Here is a 17,346-nt window from a genome sequence, read left to right on the forward strand (position 1 = left end):
AATAAAAATGCATTTTTAAATGTCAACAGGTATGGTATATAAATTGCCATACCATGAAAGGGACCTCTATTTTGAGCCCATTACTTGAAGATTTCTTCCAAGCACACTGCTAAGTCCATCTTCTCTTTCCTCATGCTATTGAGAAAGAAGATTGATGAAAACAGATATACGGCCAGTCTTCTGCTTATTTTTAGTGTGGAATAAGCACTTTGAGTACAGGAAGAAGTCCAATAGCCGGATATCATACAGTGGAAAAAAATACTAGGAAAAGAAGTCAGCAAAATGCAGTATGTTTCAAGCATGCTTGATAACTAAATTCAAAATATTATTAAAACTATAATTGATGCACTTTGTCGTAATTACATGAAGTGTTCTTATTTCCTTCCTGCTACAGTCAGAGGATGAATAAACAATCTGCTTTCAATTGCTCTCAGTCATGAAATTAAAAAAAGCTGAAGAATATGCAAGTCGAATAAGAAATTTTAAAAGGACTGACATTTATTTGTTGAAAAATTTCACTGGTATTTTTCAAAGACTTACAGAAAAGCTAACTACTCAAGCACAGCACTATTCAAAGACAACAAATACAATCAACATCTCCCTTGCTCTGATGGAAGTGGTGAACTGGCTTTCCTGTAACCACCGAAAGAAAAAAAAAAAAAAACCAAACCAGCAGAGTTAACTATTTAAATACTTGAGTTATTGCTAAGATTTCTATGCATTTCCTTTGTAAAAGGCGAACCAGAACAAGAAAAAACACAATAGACAATTATTGTCTTCCTACAGTTTTTACTGTTTCATACAGAATATACTCACTTTATACAAATCTTACATGAATTAAGATTCCTTGATGCCACCATTCTGCAGATAAATTTCAGTCTAAGTTTATGTGGGTTTAATCGCCATTAAGTTTTACTGCCTGGTTTGTGAATGCTAGCAAGAAATGAGTTACTTTATTTTCTTTCTGATTACAAAAGTCAAGATCTCAAAAAAAACTCCAAAGCATTACCTACCTAAAACCTAACTTCATTAAGACACTTAAAAAAAAATCAAAAAGAAAACCCCAAACCCACCAAAACCCAGAAATTTGCACTTAGATGGGGGATAATTACTTTCCCAAGAGATGAGCTTTCTTACCCTTTAAAAAAAATCCTTATCCTATGAGAGAGAGATGTATCAAAGAACAGATTTTTCTGCCCAAGTACCACATTCTTTAGCTTCCTACCACCCCCAAGCACCATCACTCTTATAATAGCTAGTATATGAAAGCATGTTGCTTAAGCAACTCTGCATGTGTATCGGTACACATCTAAATCCAGGGAAACATAAAACATTCAGAAACTACAGCAACACCTTTCACTTTAAAGGCACAGTAGGAAAAACACAATAAATCTGTCCAGCCATCCAATCAGGAGTTAAAATTGATGATATAATACTGATATTCCTGAAGGCTAATACTACGGGTGTCCTGGAGCAGAAACCCACATCTAAGAACAAGCATTAACATGAGTTATTTTGCTTTGAACCAGAATATACATGCTATTGAAGTCTCAACTTGCAAGCTGAACTTTGCACCAATATGCCCCTGTCTTGCTAAGACAAAACACTAGGTAGAATCCCTTCTGTTGCTCAGGCTATTCCCAGGGACCCCGATAAGAGGAAGAAAGCACCTGACAGATACAATTCTGTCTTTTCTCCCGCATGAAACACGTGCCTTCTAAATTCAGCTCAAACTGAATGGTTTCAAAACAACAAAACCAAAGGTTTCCACGGATGAGGCAGCGCGGGCAGCCCTGCACAGCTTTTACAGGATTCTCACCGACATGGCTTGACAAGGTTCCAGTGGGAAGACCTCTCAGAGACTGCCTCAAGCTTTTGGTCTCTTCCTCAGATTACCAAAAGATAGCCAATTGTGATGGTGGTTTTTCTGCTGGAAGAAAACTTCATGCTGGACTGAGACCACCAACTCATTTCACATAGGTCAGAAAATGAGATGATAATAGTTTTTCGCAGTTGCCAACTTAAACTGTATTTGACCTACAGACCTAGATGTGAAAGGCTCTGTAATAAATTACCAATCTCCTGAGCCATCCAGTTAACAACATGCATGGTTTTCTTTTTAAACTCAATTACGCAAGTTCATAAGTTTTCTGAAACTGTAGAAAGTAAAACATGAGAAAAATTTAGATTCTTGATGACAGGTCATTTGTTTTCTGTATGCCTCTTAAAAATATACTCAAGAGTACCATCACAGACAGAACACCAGAGTAAGACATTACATTTTGGTTCAAAACAAAGTGTGTCTAAGTAGTAACATGCACTATAGATTTCTACAGTATGTTTTGCTCCACTATTTCATGAGTCATGACAAAGCCACCACAATCTTTTTGACTTTTTCCCCCTCAGTGCTGCGGCTTTTGTTCCATTTCTAAAACTGGGAGCAAATTTGAAACAATATCCATGCAATTCTTTTAATAAAGCAAAGCTTCTTTGTATTTCAGTTCTGAAAATGTTATTTATCAAAGAAATCTTTTCCCATCAGTTTAAACAGAGACTGGCACTCTGTAAAAGCATTTATTGGGCATGAAAATAGAAGACAAATAACTAGTCATTGACTACGTTTCCAGAAACACTATTAAAGTTATTTCAAAGACAAAAAGTTACTCTGGAAGAGTAATAAGGAAGCCAGACTTACTGCACCAAGCATAGAATAGCACTGGTAATACTGACTCACGGGAATGAAACGTCAAACTAATGATACTCTCATGCACTAATGAAATTTCAGCAATTAGAAGCATCATATATAGATAATATCATACTTTGATAGCATTTTTTTCTAATTTACTTCTAAGAATAAGAGCTACAGACAATTGGGTCAGGAAAACTACCCAATTTTAAGACAACGGACAGAACCAGCCGAGCCAGCTATGGGCATATTTCAAAGGCAAATGTAAAAGAATTGATAAGATTCACCAATTTAAAACATTTAATAGAATTGGCTGGTTAAGAAACACTAACTCAGGTTCAAAATGTTTTACTTATACTGTAGTTTGGATAAACATTAGTTTATTCGCAGAAGCCTTCGAAATTTGGCATGGCTATATTTCTGATAATTATAAATATTAGGAGAAGATAATGGCCTTCAGAAGTTACCTTCATAAGTAAAACTAATAACTTTAGGGAGGGGTTTTTTTTCCAGCAGTTCTTACAGTCAATCATCCTCTCCCCCACCTACACACATGCCATATTTAGTTATTTATCTTGCCTGCAGTGATACTACCAGAGGCATTTTCTGTACCTCAACATGCCTGTTATTTAAATGAACACTTTTAAAAATAGTTTATTTAGAAAATCAAAAAAGGAAAACAGCCATCTGATATACTTTGCTGTCATAAGCATATCATGTCATAGCTGGCTTTTAAAATTCACTCTACTAATCAAGGCTGTCTGACTGCAGTATAAAAATATATATTTATTAGTACATGCCCTTAGCACAAAGATTTTTGTTTCCCAGCAATTTGTATAAAAAACAATCCTTGCCCTCAATCACCATCCCAGTGCTAAACCCCATTGTGGATCCACTTACCAAATCCCTGTGTAACACCCAGTTAGCGTGCAGGTAGTGAATACCATCTAGGATCTGATATAACAGTGACTTCACCATTCCCCGAGGTAACTGAACTGGTTTCTTGTTTGCTTTAGAAGCCCTGTGAAACTTGATTATATGCTGTAAAGGGGAAAAAGAAATAAAAATAAAAAAGTGTAATGTTTTGATCTACGGCATTACACAAAGATTGCCAGCAATTCCTTACACAGACTTCTTAGGTTGTTTTTTTTTCCAACCTTTCATCATTCATTTTCAAAACTAGAAACACGTACCTTAAGTACTAGAAAATTAATACTATACAAAGTAAAGTGATCACTGTCCCAAGGAAATCTCTCAAAACTGAAATCAGTTGTTGCTGTGGTTTAACCCTGGCAGGCAGCTAAGCCCCACACAACCACTCGCTCACTCTCCCACAGTGGGATGAGGAATACAAACCCAATACCACTGTCAAAGCAAGTTCCCTTGCAGATTGCTGATCTTTAATAGTTTGGAGGTTTTAGGTTTTGTTTGGTTGGTTTTGGTTTTTTTTCCAGTTTGCGGGTTCTTTTTGTTTATATAGGCTGATACCTTGTATATCACAGCATAAAGTTAAAAGTGCATCACCTAATTCCTATATTATTTTACTTTTAGGTTTTCTCCTAGGGTAATAACGACACTGTAATATTCAACACCTAATGCCAGACAGAAATTCTTGCAAACTGTATTGGGAGTTTTAAACATTTAAATTAGAAGCCCAGATTTATTCCTTATTTACTATACCCTTTAAAGCCCAGTACTCTCCAAACAGAAGCTGTGGACAGATTTATAGTTTTGCTCTGTCAATCTGAAAGTCAGCTACCAAGTCAGACACAGGAAAAAACTTTAACAATTATAAATGTAGACAGAGGCAATGACGTGTAGCAACAAGGAGGAGACCAAAAGGATATGTTGTCATAGCACTTGAATGCCAGGTGCCACTAACTTCAATAGATGAGGTGTGCCACAGCCACGATAACCATTTCCCTGTTTGTCTCCTTTTGAGAGAGGGGTGATTTCTAGAACAAACATTTTCATGCATTCACACTTCTTTTCTGTAATGTAAAAAACAGCCCTGATGTTGTCCATCCAAAACCTAGCACCAAACTTCTATCACGTGTTCTTCCTACGTTCCTGAACTTTTATATTCCAGGTGCCAATCAGGTACCCAACTACTCAAATCCCTTTGGGAAATTGCCTTTTCCCTCTGGCTGCAGCCCAGCTCCATACAGCTTGCCCTCCTTTGCTTCAGGCATTGAGCTTGGCTCTCCTGGGAGGAAAAGGCACATCCCTGCTCTGCCAAAGGTAAAAATGGAGCTGCATGGAGGAGAGAAACATTGCTGAAAAAGGGACAGTCGCTGCCCAGTCAGCCAAGCACCACATGCATGAGCATCCCTAAGCCTGAGCCACAAGTTTTGCCTCCTCTCGCCTCCCACTGACTCCAAAGCAAATGTTATTTTTCATGCAGTGGTCAGACAGAAGTGAATCTTCAGAGACAGACAGATGGCTCTCCTGGACCTCTTTGTTCCTGCTCTAACATACTCTGTGCCCCTTTTCCCAGCCTTGTTCGAGACCTGCTGCGCTAGATACCGTCAGCACTGGAGGTCTTGGTCCATAGCCAAGCACGGAGCCAGGCCAGGGCTGCAGCTAGGTCTCTTGCATCCAGGTACAGTGAACAACCAGGAGCTGGTACAGCTCGGGGGGAGTTCTGGGGTTTATACTGGTATGCGCATGTAAACGTAAAGGTCAAAATTGAGGGTCATTCCTAAGTTACTGATATTCAAACCAGTGTTAACAGAGGTGCTTCTGCAGTGATTTTGGTTAAGTATGAAGCAATGCAGAAACATACACACACAAACAAGGACAGGTCACTATCAGTCACAATCCTCTAAACAAATACAAATCCTTGCAGCACATTTTGATTAAAAAAACCAACACCACAACTCTCACACATTCCTAAACTTCTGCAGCTTAGCATATCATAAATACGGTGGGAGCAGTGGAAAAAAAGAATGTGCTTATTTTTTCTCCACATTAGAACAAAGTTTACTCCATTTCCTCAAGATTTTTTTGGTTTTGTTTTGTACATCAGCCTTAAGAATGTCTCAACGTTTCAGCTGCTGTTTGGTAATTTTTTTGCCTTAATTTTATTTTGCCAATGAAATCTCAATACCAACTATCAGAACTTCCAAGACATTGAATCAGGAGAAAATATCTTTGATTCAGCGTAGCTGAAGGAAAATTGACACACTAGTTCTTAGGCAAGACTGAATTATTCCCAACTGCAAGGAACATCATTTTCAAAAGAAATAAGTTTTAATTTGGTTTGTACCTCTTCGCTGTCTGTCTAAACTACATGCAGAAGAAAAAACAACTCATGATTTATACTACACAAGTCTTACATGAACACATACATCAAAATTTCCATCTCATTCCAAATTGCCTCTGTTGTACCCTTTGATACGAATCTTAATATCTTTTAAGGTTAGTATTACAATACTTGTTCCATTGAGAGCAATGCTCAAAATGTATGTCAGATTTAATTCGAGGCAAACATGTACCTTTTTTCAGAGAAGTCAAGGTTGCATGGGATTTTGGATTCTTTGCAACACTACTTTCACCTATTTTTTTTTAAAGCATTCCAAATGGATGTTAAGGGTACAAATACTAAGTTAAGAGAAAAAAAAGAGTATATATCTTAAAAGAAATTTAGTTGGCTTTCAGCATGTTTATATTTTAAAGCTCTATGTTGTAATTAGGAATAAACAGCCTTCCTCCCGAACATATGAAATTTCAGCAGATGAGTTGAGTAATAAGCTCTTCCCACTGAAACATATGAATTACATTTCAATTACAGGCAGCGGCATTACTCTCACTTCATGTATTCACGGATGACATGCAACGTAACTAAAACACCAAACTGCCCTATTCAGCCAATAAGTTTGTCATTGGTCAAAGGGAATCCACCTGCATAATCAATTACATTTTCCTGCACCCCACTTTAGCTATAATGGAGGGTTATATCTGCATTTATTTAACTAGATTTCTAGCCACTGAGAGCTGAATGCAGATTTTTATCTTCTTAAAGGGTCACAGATTAACTGTGTAGCGTGCTTACTCAACATTTTCCATTGCTTTTCCTTTAGTACTGAAAATGTTTCCAACAAACACGAGGCAAAAGGCTATACCATTTTTAAACTGTCTTCCCTGACCTTGTCTCTCTTCTGCAACTAAAACTCTAAGCCTGGTACCTACAAGCAATTCACCTTACCCAGAGGTCATGCTCAGCGTAGTCAAAGAGAAGCCACACTTTCCTGTCAGCATGAGAAAGAAACACCTTTTGCAGAGAAATGACATTTGGATGCTTGAGCTCCCGCAGCAACTGCAAAATAAAGAAAGTCCACAACAGTTATATCCACACATCCAAAGTTGTGAAAGGGCTGGAAAGATGAATACTTTAATAGTCTTTGCTACATATTCTACAATACAAACAAGAGAAGTTGAAATCTGCAAGTCACAGAAAACAGCACATATTTTTTTAATGAAAGAACCAGTCATTAGTTTGAAACCAAAGCCAAAAGCAGGTCATAACCCCCTTAGGGCATTCGCTTCCTAGAAGCTGAAGTCTATGCAAGCCTCACTATTATCCAGGATCAAGAAGACTCTGCAAACAGCCAGCTGTGGCATCTGCCCTTTCCACTAGGCTGTAATCTTTGCTAGAGACATTTGGGGCATCCAATTTTCATCTGACTCCCAATTATCTGAAAACCCTGCATTTTGGTTGCAGCCATTCAAGGCTGAATGGGATGACTCATTCAGAGCCTGTCAAGGCAGTCAGCTAAACGAAGATGTGGTTTATAAGATGGATTCAGCTGATCTGCAAGGTCATCACCACCTACAGAAGAAGGTCTGACTCCCTCCCACAACATATATTACACCAGTTACGGCACTCACAGAAGCCATCCACGAAACAGCTCCCAGGTCAGGAGAGAACTAAGCCAGACACACAAAGGCGGTAATTTTCTGCTGAGTTCCTGAGCTGAAATGACTCACAGCACTAACAGCAGACCCAGCGCTAGCGAAGGGACACAGCTAGGAGCAAGAACTTCTTTCAGCAGCGGTGAGCCATTAAAGCAGCTCAGCTGCTTTAGAAACTATAGCTTTAACCACCACCGCAAGGAAAACCTAGCCGAGATAGAGCACAAAAACTGAGTGCAGACAGCAACAGTCTCTCTGAGCTCTACTGGTCATGTTACAATCATACTGTACTCACACAATTGCTAAGAGAGAAACAAAAACTTCATCTAAGCAAGCGATTGTCACGTATGGCTCCCCAAGGCTAGATGAACTCTTGCCAGCTCAGTCTGCCAGAAATGACGACATTTTTAATGAAAGGAATGAGTACAGGTTTTTTTAAAGCCAAGGACAATTTGAACTACTGTTTGAATATAGAACAGAAAATTAACATTTTATTTCTGAGATTGGATATGTTTTCAATAAAATATCATTTTCCTGCTACATAATAAAGGAAACAAGAGAATTCCTTCCTTTCTACTGATACGTTTGTCACATGTAACATTTCAGCTGCTACTGAGATAGTAAAAAGGGAGTGGATATCCGCATATGTTTGCTTCCTTATTTTCTATTTCATTTGAGACAGACTCCCATCCCTACTCACAGACCAGAGTTTTCAGTGTGGCATTTCTTGAGCAAGAGGACCTGGCCTACAGAGCTTTTATCTCAAGTATGAGATTAAACAGGGAGACAGAGGGTTGAGGAGACAACGCAACATTACAAATCAACGCAGGAGGTAGTAGTTTCAGCATGTTAAACCTCTTAAGATTAATAAAAGCATTACATAGAGGAATTTTAAGGCAGGATCTGCAAGAAGTGTGGAATTCTGTAAATGCCTAGAATTCCTACAAAGCATAAGATCAGCATGGAGAAAACCAAGAAATGCTTATTTGCAATTTTTATCAATTACAGGTGGGGACCATCTGTGGTAGGTTGACCACAGCCAGCAGCTAAGCCCCACACGGCCACTTGCTCACCCCTCTCCATCAGATGGGAGAGGAAGAGCAACAAAAGCAAGAATATTTGTGGGTGAGGATAAAACTGTAATAAGTGAAGAGGAATTAAAAAAAAAAGCCAACACATGTAATGCAAAGGCAATCACTCATCACTTCCCACAAGCAGACGGATGCCCAGCTGGTCTCCAAGCAAAGGCTACCTCCCCAAAGGGAGCAGGGGCAGAGCGGGAAAGAAAGCCTGGACACTGCGCAAGCACTGCTCAGCAACAGCCAAAATGCCGGTGGATTATCAACACTGTTTTAGTTGCAAATCCAAAACACACCACCAGATTAACTGCATCCCAGCCAGGCCCAGTACAGCATCAAAGACCATCGGTGGGAGTCAGCCTCTTAATAGCAAATGAGGTTATAGGGTTTAAGGATATGTTGCGCCAGTCCTTATAGTGAAGGACTTTTTGTTGAACCAGTATCAATTCACAGCTTAAATTTATGCTAAACATTCTGATGAATTAACTGCTGTACCCAGGAGATTGCCTGACAGTTCAGCAACTATGTGTCCATACCAAATTTTATCAGATTTCCTGTGGCCAGATGACACACCTGTGCCAGACAACAGACTATTTATTCCTGGATGAAAGAGGCAGATACTAGTCAGGGCTCTAGAAAACAATGTAATTTTCCCCTTTAACTCCTTCCTGTCACATTTTAAGTCTGTCCTACTCCTTGTTCCCCAGGTAGGAGCTATCACCCACTTTAAAAAGCCAACCTCTTCACATCAAGTGTGATCCACCTCAGAGGACACACAAAGAACCCATCACCAAAGCTGGTCCAGAACATGACATAAAGAGGAGAAACTGAGTAATGCAGAAGGGTTCCCTGTACGTATAGCAAGGAATGTGGATGTAGTTCTCCTTTGTTTGTGCTAGGGGTAGTCAATCCTGTGGTCTTTGAGATTCACAGCATTCCTCCTGGTCTGCTACACAACAGGCTGCTGTTCTTCCCTGTTTCCAAATCCTGCCAGCAGCAAGCAAGGTACAAGTAATTGAGCGTGCATTTCCTGCAGGCACGCACAAAGTTCTGCCCACACACGATACAGATGCAACCAGCCACACAGTATCAACAGAACAGCATCTTCTTTGCAGGCATCCATGCAAAACTTGAACACCACAACTGGCCTGGATGCCGTTTCTCCACTCCGGCTAATCAGGCTTAAAGTTCACATGCGTGCACACGTATTCGCAGGTCCCTCAGACTCTGGTGCAACCTTACATCTGTTCAGAATCCAAACCCAGACACCATGCCCTTTCATCCAAGTTCCAGCTCCAACCTTATGTCTCTCCAGATTTCAATCTCCCACTTGTTGATTCTACATGCTTGAAAGTCACTAGCAGGTCACACCCAAAACCACTCACACAGCTCTCGCCGGCAGCTCATCTCCTTCCCTTTCCTACCTTTTACCCTCCCTCTGAACACCCTACACCAAGTTTTACACATTCTCAGCAGCCCCTACAAATACAGGCAGATAGAGGTTTTATTGGGTAAGATCCATAGCAATCTGCTTTCCCTTCTCATCTGTTACAAAGCCCTGGCTGAATCTCTTTGAGGATACACCCAAGAAGTTCCTTTTGTGGCCCCTCATCAGTGTTTTAAGAGTTCTGGCCTTTGTTACTGTCATGGACAGCAACTGTTGTGGTTTGTGCAGCTCTGTGCTCAGTTTCTCATTCTTGCTGGGTTTTTGCCTTTGCTTTTTATGCTGAATAGCCATCAACTACATATTCTCTCAGTCTGCTTAAAAAAACCAGCGGGTTTGGTCAAAGCTAGACAGCCACAAGCATCCCAGTGAGTAGGATGGCTAATATACATCAGCAAAACCATCAGAATAAGGAACTGATTGCTGCAGTGGTGACAGATGATCCCTGAATCACTGTGTTGGAAAGGCTGAAACGCTCCAGGACAGTGGTAATGCAGAGCAACAAATGCAAACACTGAAGGACAGAAAGAGCTCATGCAGATGATAACACATCACATGGGCTGCAAACAGCATTTCCAGCAACCTCACTCTCCATGAACAGGCCTCTCTAGCCCATATGCCACGTGCATTTCCTACCAGATGACTTGCCTCGTGTCCAGCAGCTGACAGAGTTCACTGAAGATAAAAGCGGATTGCAAGAAACATGGTTTGACTATCAGTACGATGCCTGCTAATGGCATTTTTTGGCCTAGTGACTCTAGATATCTAACTGCTTCTGTCTATCCTAGTTCAGCTCTATAGAACACAATGCAAAAGCAGACAAAACCTATGCATTTAGCTCTCAGTAAATTACCTTCATATCATACAATGATTCAAATTCATTTCTACAACCAGAAAGGTTTCCCTTAAAATAGTTGGTCTAGGTGCCCCTTATAAAGAAGGAAGACCCAACTGACCTTCAAAGAAACCAAAATCAGCAAATTGTGAAGGTGCTGCTACATCTGGTTTGCCTTGAGTGTTACAACCCCATGTTGTCCCTGGCTGGTCTTGCCCTTGCTTTCATAAATACTGTTCAAGACACAGGAAGGGAAACAGCATCCCCATGTGCAAGTCCTGGGCTCACACTAAGGTCCCTCCATCTCCCTTTTCAAATGCAGAAATACTCATTCCACAGCCACAGGGCAGCTGAGGGACAGTAAATGAAAGAGTCCTAATAACGCATGAAATTGTTAAATTGCTTCATAAATAAGGGCGAAGTGGGGTAAGACAGGACATTATTAAATAATCAACAGCAGCATTAAGGCAGCCTGGCAAACTGCCACATGACTAAGGCAAATCTTTTCTTGCACAGGGACACTAACAATAATTACCTTTCCTATCAAGTATGAGCTGAACTCAGCACAAGTGTTGATGAACATGATCTTCCTCCTCTGGTGCTATTCCCACATTTCCCGTACAGCTTTCCACCATTACAGACGCTTCTCATGAGCCAAGACACTGCGCTCTTCACGTATGCGAGGGTTTCTAGCTTTACTGCAAATGTCATTCCACCCCCACTCTTGATGCTTGCTGCTATATGTGGTCCACAGGGAACATAACCTGCTACGTGTTGCAATACTACCATGCTTGCTTTTATAATCAAGCACAGACTCATTTGCTAGAGCAATTGGCCAGGTGACCTGGCCCAGAAAGAGTTTCTCCAATGTCCTGTCTCAGGACATTAGCTATTTTAGAAAAGGCAACCCCTTACTCTCACTGCCTTCCTATGAGTGCTACACAACACATTTCTCCCAAAGCTTAAGACAGTCAGAAATGGCTAGACACAAAGCCATTGGCAATACCAAGCAAAAATCATCACTATTGTGTCATCTTGCTAGTTCAATGGTGTAAATTCAAAATATCATCATCATCTCGTGCTTCAGAAAAGCTCACATCAGGTCCACCAAGTGATCCAGCAACAAACAAATCATTAATTGTCACACCACGGCCTTAAGGTGGAAAATGAGCAAATAGGGACTTGGAACAGGAAGCAGACTGCAGTTGATGCAGGGGGGAAAAAAAAAAAAGCAATTTTCAGACCAGAAGATGACTGACAAAGATTTAGTTACCCTGTAACAGAAAAGATACCAGTAGACCTACTGCTACAACAGATGAGCACAGGCAGTAGCGAGACATTACCTGAAATGCTATGTGCAATTCTGGCCAGTTCAGGGAAGATTAATTCCAGCTGCCAGAGGGCAAATAAAGCCCAAGCCTACACCCAGGGGAAGGGAGAGCCTGTGGCCCACCAGGAAACCAGCAAGCCAAGCCAGTATCCTTAAAGCCTGCCAAAACAAAGCCAGAGAAAGAAACAGTCTCTCTAAAATGAAAGCAGGAGAGAAGAGCTATTTAACTGAAATATTATCATACGTACAAATGGGTACGAACTAGTCATGATTATTTTTGGCTTAAAGGGTGATATAGAGTCATTACTAGAATAAGACTCAGGAACTGCCTTCAGAGATTTTTCTTGTCCTTACAAGTTTAACTTGTAGTTTGCTAATTTTTTGAAGGTGTACTTTGTCTGCAAGAGAAGGAGCAGAATACGACGACTCCAGAGGTGTCATCCAATTCTATATCAATAAAATAAGTTTAAAAAAAAATTCAAATCACTATTCTTAGTTTCCTATCAAACATTGGAGCGCTACTCAACTACTTTGTCACTTATACATTTTATTACACAAGTTCTTAAATCCCAAGTTGGCTTAGCTGCTATCCAGTAGATTCAAGATCTGTTTGTTTCAATGTAAATACGATTTTACAGTTTTATATTCTCATAAGTCAGATATTCCATAGTACTAAAAACTAACAAAATACCTGCTGAAAGTACACGCTGTTTTCCTTTCAAAAATGTTCAAACAAAAGCGTACAAAGGCAACATAACAGAAAAAGTTATAGTACTGCTCGCTCTATTTATTATGAAGCTGACAATATGTTTTTGAAGCTCCACTTCTTCAGACATACAACTGTGTGAAATTGTTGCTTTATTTTATTCTTTTGTTTTTAAAGTTCTAAATGTTACAAAAAAGAAGGCTGACAACACAAAATGTCAAGAGAAAAAAATGCAGATTTCTGCTTTTAACTTTTGTGGTTTCCAAAACAAATGAGTCTTACATGATCACACATACAAGTCAGTATTTATTAGCACCTGTTACATCCAAACACATTCAAAGTATTAGCAGTGGTGTTACTAAAGCTTCTCTGAAAGTAAGGAAGTGGATGAAGAATCTAGATGAGAGACACTGGATATCAAGCTTGGTCAAATTCTGCTGCTCACAGAAAACATTATGATTCCCGAGGATTCCAATTTCAAACATTTAATCAGTATCTTTGTCCCACTTTCACAAAACTAAAAATACTACTACCCTCCCTTCATACAAAATCTCTCAAGAATACCGTTTGTAACCCTGTAACATAGCTCAATAAAGTACTCATCAGCCACAACTTACATTTTATGTACCGTACTACAATTAAAGCATTTGAGAGTCATTAGACTTGCCAAAGAGGGTCAAATCAAACATTTGTCCTCCTCAATACCCTGTTGCCTTTCACCACATGGAAAGATTGCTAAGAAACCATTACTTGTTTTCTGGCATGAGGATTGTACTCATCTGAATGACTTCTGTGTTTGGGCTTGTGGGAAACTGCTTTCACTGTTAGCATGGAAGGGACATGACAGCCCCTATAACCTGAGGAACCTAGACACAAATACTGTTCCTTAACATGTAGATGGTATGGGATCTCTTCCAGCAAGCCCATGGGAACCGTCATTTGTTCCTTACCAGGGGAAGATATTAAAGAGGGTGAATCCTGGAGTCACTCAGTTTTCAGCTTCTGCCTCATGGCATCCCTCCAGCTGCTGCATGCTACCTCAGGGTCCTTGGTCAACCTCGGACCAACTCTGAAATAGCCCTCACGCCCTTCTTCCATCCCATCCACTGGCAGTGGGGAAAGAGGCCTGATAATCATGTAATGATATGTTCTTGTCACCCAGGACATGGAAGCCTCAGAGTGTAAGGAGGACCAATTCACCTCTACAGCAGCCTCCTCCACTGAGGTCAACTCGGCCAAGACCACTAGTCAATGGCAGCTCCCTTCTCAGCTGCCCAGGGCCATAGGCCTGCTGCTCTCGCTCTGCCTCTACCTCTCTGCCACCTTCCCATCCAGAAGCTGAAAGCCAGGGTGATGGAGCAGCTGCAGAGGTGAGCTGGACTGCTGCAGAGGCTTTCCCTTTCAGGTAAGAGCAGCAGTCATCCACCAGCTAGCTCAGGCACAGCGTGCCTGCTCCCTGCAAACTCAGCCTTACGGAAGGAGATCCGTACTGGGCCCTGAACCTCCTGCCTGGGAGACAAAAATCAAGACTTCCCTTTCTTTTGTTAATGCTCAGACATGTGAACATCTGGGTACAAGTCTGCATTATACCCAAACCACTCACGCAGGTTCCTACCACTTCCCGTGAGTTACATTAAGCAATGGTGCGACCAAAGGATGGTTCCTCACACAACAGAAAACTAACCAAACTGTTCATTTTCCCTTCAGTGAAGATGAACTTCCTCATCCTTCAGCCACACTATCACCAGATTCAACACAGAAGACATCACCTTTTATGATGACAGCCTGCATTTGTTATAATAGGAAACCACAAAATCCTAGGAATGCCCAAATTCCTCCAAGGCAATCCTAAAGAGTGGAAAATATCAGAGAAGCCACATACTTATTGTTCTGCAGTTTTCTGTCCCAGCCCCAGCAGCCTCAAGGCAGTTCGAACTTGTACAAGCCGGCTATGATGCTTGAAGGACACTACACAGACAGGAGATGGGCAGAGTACAGCATCACCCACCCCAGCCCTGCTTTGTCCCGTTCAGTATTTCTACCACGGAGTGTCTGCCACCATATCTAGCGCTTCCTCTTCAGAGCCACGTCAAAAAATAATGCTATCATGTAAAAAATACTATGTGGTGTTTTTACATACGAACAAGCTTTTCAGGGATATTTCTGTCAACCCAAGCAGGCACCAGAAAAACAAAGCTACATGGAAGTCCTCCAAAAAGTAAAAAACAAAACAACCCAAGCAACTTCTGACTAAAGGAAGCATAGGCAAGTGACATACTTGCCAACCTGCTAAAACTGAATGAAAAATGCTAATCAACAAGAAAAACGTCAGAAAGTCACTTGATTACTTTAAAACCTAAGACTCCTGCATAGGAAACTGCCCAACTCAAAATCCTGAAGCTCTGTTTTAAGCCTGGTTACCTGCTCCAGCTTCCTACAGCCTTGAAGAAGTCTCCTGCTTTGTGAACTGTGAAATACCATTTACTGTGCTATTCCAGGTGGATAGGCTTTAATGACTTTCTTCCTTGTGATTAAATTAGAAGATGAGGAATCAAGTGTTCGGGCTTGTGTGTTTTGTACACTTTTATACAAATCTTCTCACCATTCTATCCCTCTGCTATCCAATCTAATACAAATCCATCTCTTGGTATGGTGCGTGTGCAGTTTTCAGTGCCTGCTTAAATCCTCAGAAATGCAAGTGCAGATCACAAAAAAGATAGCCGGAATCCCAGGGAGTACACATGCCTGCCGAGAACAAGAGATGAGCAGCCAAACATTCATTTAAGGTTCTGGAAGAGGGAGGATTCGCAAATGCTTACCATGGTGGATGAATGGGGGAAAGATAAGGAAGAATATAACACTACAACTACCTTGATATTAAAGATTCAATTAGCATAAATTAGCACTATAACTGTTAATTCTACCAGTTAAAGCATGGTTTACATAAAATCACTGAAAAAAAGCTATTTCAACAGAGTAAGAGAACAGCTAGGTTCTTGAACATGAAGTCTAAGTTCTCATGCTGTAGGAAGTCTTTCATATACATATACAGGTTGAGCTCATCCCATAACTCAGTTAACCATTTCGACTCAGGTCTCTGATCTAGTTCAAACTTTCGCCTGTAATTGATATATTTCAATACTTATTTTATTTTTCTGAAGGTCTGACACTGTTTTTCAGCTCAGGTGTCTGCATCAAATAGATGTCTTAGAAAAGTATGTTACTGACATTTTTAAACATCTAAGTTACTCAACAGTGCAAAACTGAAGTTAGTCATCATAAACAAGACAGAAGCCACTGCAGAGTTGTAAGAACAAGGGAGAGTTTCACTGGGATGTCTATCAAACTGCACTCTTCCCAGACAGTCACAGTGTAAAATATAGAAGCTTCAGCTCTTCAGAGAAACTGAAATGGATATAACTCATATGCAAACCAAGTCATCCTAGTTTCTCTTAATACCACCATGCTCATAAAATGCATTAATTGGGGTGTCTGTTATTCAGCCTTGACTTTTATGTATGACAACAGAAAAATTTATTAATTAGATGTACCAATGACGTTTTAGGGTACAACACTGCTGATTAACTCAGTAGCATTTTTGTATATACATTACACATACTCATATAATCAATATAAACAGTATGGCTATTATCCTCAATTTGATCCACCTCCATATGAGGTTCCTTTTTTCCTTTTACAATATTAATTGATGGGAAGCGGGGAGGGGAGTTCTAGTTAACAGAATTAAAATGAACAACACATTTCAGGGAAAAAATTCTGTTAACTCCAAACAGCAACATCAAAAGAACAGCAAGGAAAAGAGATTCAAACCCTAGACGCCCATGGTGAATTATTAATTCAACTGCAGGAAAATTCAACCACAGTACCAGCAGTTGCAAGCCTGGAAGCATAACTGGAAGCAAAGTCAACAACAGCTCAAGAAATGCTGCTTCAGGTTACTCTTTCCACCCCTACACCTGCTTTTGGGCTCTACTCCCCTCTTTGCTCTTGATACCTGCTTTCTTGGCATCTTCGCGGTGTTCAGTACGTTCCCCTCCTTCTCCCACTAACCCTGTCCTCTCCTCCCACGTGAGTCCTGCGTTGTACTGCTGTTCTCTTCAAAGGGCACAAGCTGCAGCAGCTCAGAGCAAGGAGAAAGCCTCCCTGCTTCTTGCTCCTCTCCCGTCACCACTGGGGACCTTGCTGCCCACGAGGAACAACTACACAACACTCCTCAAGCCATGCAACAACGCCAAATCCTTCCCAGCTGTCAGCCAGGTTAGTGATTCTCTTTTAATAGAGAAATTGAGTTAGCAAAAATTTAAGACCCTGTTTTCAGCTCCTTTAGTTCG

General features: G+C 40.5%; 1 protein-coding gene across 7 annotated transcripts in view; it reads right to left on the reverse strand.

Annotated features, from left to right (window-relative positions):
- CDK8 (cyclin dependent kinase 8) overlaps positions 1 to 17,346 on the reverse strand; it is an 86,165-nt gene that overhangs the window by 39,220 nt on the left and 29,599 nt on the right. For 6 of the 7 annotated variants that reach the window (XR_008580015.1, XR_008580014.1, XM_054848820.1 and 3 more), the window contains 2 exons: positions 6,894 to 7,004; positions 3,587 to 3,727 (listed from right to left, as the gene is read on the reverse strand). Coding sequence is in view for 4 of the 7 variants with exons in the window: in XM_054848820.1 (XP_054704795.1) it covers positions 3,587 to 3,727; positions 6,894 to 7,004 (252 nt within the window). In the remaining 3 variants the exon portion in view is untranslated. Of the gene's footprint in view, positions 1 to 3,586; positions 3,728 to 6,893; positions 7,005 to 17,346 lie in introns of those variants that run through there. The other variant, XM_054848860.1, reaches the window with a different exon arrangement.

Source organism: Grus americana, chromosome 1, assembly GCF_028858705.1.
Source record: "Grus americana isolate bGruAme1 chromosome 1, bGruAme1.mat, whole genome shotgun sequence".
Taxonomy (NCBI): Eukaryota; Metazoa; Chordata; class Aves; order Gruiformes; family Gruidae; genus Grus; species Grus americana.